This window comes from Gymnoscopelus braueri (assembly GCF_963280865.1).
Source record: "Gymnoscopelus braueri genome assembly, chromosome: 6".
Taxonomy (NCBI): domain Eukaryota; kingdom Metazoa; phylum Chordata; class Actinopteri; order Myctophiformes; family Myctophidae; genus Gymnoscopelus; species Gymnoscopelus braueri.
Genome location: NC_137607.1, coordinates 12,305,787 through 12,309,674, shown reverse-complemented (window position 1 = coordinate 12,309,674; position 3,888 = coordinate 12,305,787). Strand labels below are relative to the sequence as shown.

At 45.0% G+C, this 3,888-nt stretch overlaps 1 protein-coding gene across 1 annotated transcript; it reads right to left on the bottom strand.

The window, feature by feature from the left end:
• Positions 1-8: 8 nt before the first annotated feature.
• psmb11b (proteasome 20S subunit beta 11b) lies at positions 9-1,551 on the bottom strand (the record flags this gene model as incomplete). The annotated part of the gene is made up of 2 exons (XM_080430451.1): positions 9-330; positions 1,172-1,551. Coding segments are annotated over 2 exons (702 nt in total), but the record flags the coding sequence as incomplete, so codon positions are not given.
• Positions 1,552-3,888: the final 2,337 nt, after the last annotated feature.

The window sequence follows — 3,888 nt, the reverse complement described above, 5'->3', positions numbered from 1 at the left end:
AACCACAGTTATGCCTTCGTGTCAGCTCTCGTTTCTTCCTCTTTTTGTCGTCTCGCCCGCTCTTCTCTATAGAACTCCTCTTTGAGGTCCTCTCTGGGTCTGCGCGTCCAGCCCTTGGAGGTGACGTGGTAGACGTCCACGCAGTTCCCGGAGTAGGCGTCCCGGCGCGTGGCTCTGTAGACGGCCTCCCGGCCCAACGAGACGGCCTCCTCGTCCGTCAGGCCCCATCGCACCGACCCGTCCAGCACAGAGTAGGCGTAGGGCGACCCCGACCCCACGGAGAAGAGCCGTCCCTGCAGGCGAGTGCCGTCGCTGCACACGTAGTACAGGCTGGGTCCGCCGCGGTCCGGGGCGCCTGATGCCGGCAGAGAGACTTCGGTTTCCGAGCCGTCCCCTGCGTAGGGCTGTCAAGGATTACAAATTAATTGTCACTCAAATATTTGCGATTAACGATTTAAAGGTATCATGACATTCAGTTTTACAACACATTAAAAGTCTTTATCATGGTCCTTCAAACGTGTACTAAAATGTTTTAACTGAAAAATCCACTCCAGTGAGCCATGGGCCATGGCAGTTTTTTTTTCTCTCTGTGTTCTAAAGTCTTTTCAACTGCAATGAAAAAAATAAATCTTTGCCTGCGGGTGTCGCTGTTGAGGGATTTTGCCTGTCCAAAGTTCAGGTATTTTGGGTGTAATTGAGGTCATAAAACAAAACGTTTTTTTTTGCTATGAAAACCTATAATTGTGTGTTTGGCGTTGAACATTGGAACATTATGAATACATTGTTATGTCTTTTGCCTTTTAGGCTTCGTAATAAAAAATTGCACAGGGCAGATTATAACAAATAACTTAAACATACAGAGAAATGATTGAGATTTTTTATAATTTGTAAAAAATTGCTGATCTACAAGCTTACAACGTGTCACTTCATGACACGTTGTAAGCTTGTAGATCTGCTATTTCTGCTTTTTTTAATATTTGAAAATGCGTGAACATTTTTCAACATGGAAACGATTATGACGATTATGCAAAAAGAATCGCGATTATCTAAAATAATTGCGATTAGACGATTATGTAATAATTGTGACAGGCCTACCCCTGTGGCCACGTTGTTTCCCGTTGCTTCTGCGTTCTCTCTCTCACTGCCGCTGCCACCGCCACGCCCACGGTACCAGTCGACGTCCCCTCCGTCCCAGCCGCAGAGCGTGGCGGCCACGCACAGCTCGGTCCCCTTGAAGGGGTGCAGCATGTGCGACAGGAGCTTGGCGGCGCCGGCGGTGGACAGGCACCTGCCGTGGCGGAGCTGGTAGAGACGCAGCTCTCGGGACAGGATGCGCTTCCACAGGGCGCAGTCGGCCGACGTGCCGGAGGTGGTGCCCACCAGGTGGCTGTGGATGGGGATGATCTTCTGGGCGGAGGGGCACGCCACCAGCCCCGCGCAGCTGGAGCGGGTGTCGGCGGCGGCCAGCACGCCGCCCTGGAAGATGAAGGCCAGAGTGGTGGTACCGTGGGCCATGGGGAAGGGCAGGGGCTCTGAGGGAGAGGAGGTATACCATCAAAAAGTGGTGGAAAAAGTACTCACATTTCTTTACTTGTAAAAGTATCAATAGGCCTACAGTTACAAGTAAAAGTCTGGAATTCAAAATGTACTTGAGTAAAGTTAAAAAAGTATTGGTATCAAAATGTACTTAAAGTATACCAAAAGTAGAAAGTACACTTTTTACAGAATGTCCCATTTCACAAGTTTTCACAAGTAAAAAAAACACTTTTGAAAATAGCAGATCTACAAGCTCACAATGCGTCGCATTGCGACGCATTGTGAGCTTGTAGATCGGCTATTTTCAAATGGCCGAAATGTATATAGGGCTGAAGTGGTTAATGTATGTTTTGTAATAATAATCAAAATCAACAAAGTAACTAGTAACTAAAGTTTTTAAAATAATTGTAGTGGAGTAAAAGTACAATATTTGCCTCTGAGATGTAGTGGAGTAGAAGTAAAAGTATTGCAAATTGGAAATATTCCAGTAAAGTAAAAGATACCTCAAAACTGTACTTAAGTACAGTACTTGAGTAAATGTACTTAGTTACTTTACACCACTGACCATCAAGACCATGAAGACCGGGCAAAGAGATGGAGTCCAGAGCGACGTCAGCGGCAGAACCCTGAACGGGGCTCTGGGGGATTTGGCCAAACTGGATTGGACTTTCGTCGAGGTAATCCGTCACCGGTATTTGAAAACAAAATGGACTCGCGCCGGCGGCGCTCGAGAGAAATCCGCCATTTTGGCCACGTCTCAAGAGCACGGAGGCATCTCTTTTGGCTGCGTTGTCAAGAAATACATCCTGGAAATTGCACAGGTCCTGTAAGGCCATCGATGATGGCGATGGTGATTATGATGATGATGATGAAAAATATGAATCACTGAAACAAATCATGAAATGCCGATCGTTTAAGGAGCTGGTTCTTCCACCTCAGCCAGCCAGATAAGATGATTCCATGCCGTCTATATTCATTCTGTAAGTGAGAAGCGCTTTGCTTGCCACTGCGTGTACGCTCTGTCAACTTCCTCGGAGGCCACGCTTTATATAGGCCACAGAGATGGCCGAGGCAAAGCCTTCGCCTCGAACATGATATTGGACTCAGTTACTTTACTATGCCTCATTACGTCGCCTTGAACGCCTGAAACTCAATAGCCCATGGGTTATTAATCTTGCCTTAGGAGAGCAGGTCCCCTGCTCAGATAGGATGTTTTTGTGTGGGTGAAGCCAGGCAGAAGTCAGAAGACGCGATACGCTTAAGCTTCCATACGTGGTGACAAAAAGCCCCAGCAAGGTTATCACATTACAGACAGACTTCTGCTCTTTGATTCGCGCTACGAAAGGTTCTTAATCAAATCAGGAATAAAATCAATCGCACACACACAAATAAAGTTAGGGCTTACGTAACATGCAGGGTGCTCTATTAGAGGGAAAGTAAGAAAAAGCACCACAGGGCCTTTTAACACATACAGCTCGATAGGCCAGCCGTGAAGGCATTTTATCAAAGCACACTGCAAAATCCTGAGTCTTCCTTCAACTCCGATGAGAGCGAGGGTCAAATTTGTGTTCTCTCAGAATTAGACTAACACTAAGGATGCAGTGGTGTAAAGTAACTAAGTACATTTACTCAAGTACTGTACTTAAGTACAATTTTGAGGTATCTGTACTTTACTGGAGTATTTCCAATATTGTCTATACTTTTACTTTTTACTTTTACTCTACTCCACTACATCTCAGATATTGCACTTACTCCTCTACAATTATTTGAAAACTTTAGTTACTAGTTACTTTGCAGATATAAATGATTACATTATAAAATACGTTAACCACTTCAGCCCTATTTTATACATAGGCTATTTGAAAATAGAGGATCTACAAGCTCACAACGTGTCGCGATGCGACGCATTGTGAGCTTGTAGATCTGCTATTTTAAAACATTTTAGTACTTTTACTTTTGGTACTTTAAGTGCATTTCGATACCAATACTTTTGTACTTTTACTCAAGTAAATGTTGAACAGAGTACTTCTACATTGCAGTATTGATACTTTTACTTAAGTAAAACATGTGAGTACTTTTTCCACCACTGCAAGGATATTACAGTGTAGCTAAACCTGCAGCACCAGAAAATCAGGTAGAGCTACCTCACGTCACAGGGTGTGTGTGTGTGTGTGTGTGTGTGTGTGTGTGTGTGTGTGTGTGTGTGTGTGTGTGTGTGTGTGTGTGTGTGTGTGTGTGTGTGCGTGTGTGTGTGTGTGTGTGTGTGTGTGTGTGTGTGTGTGTGTGTGTGTGCTTTAAAGCCAACAGTAGCCTCCTTAACACGACTACAGTACAGAGAGAAAGAGAGAGAGA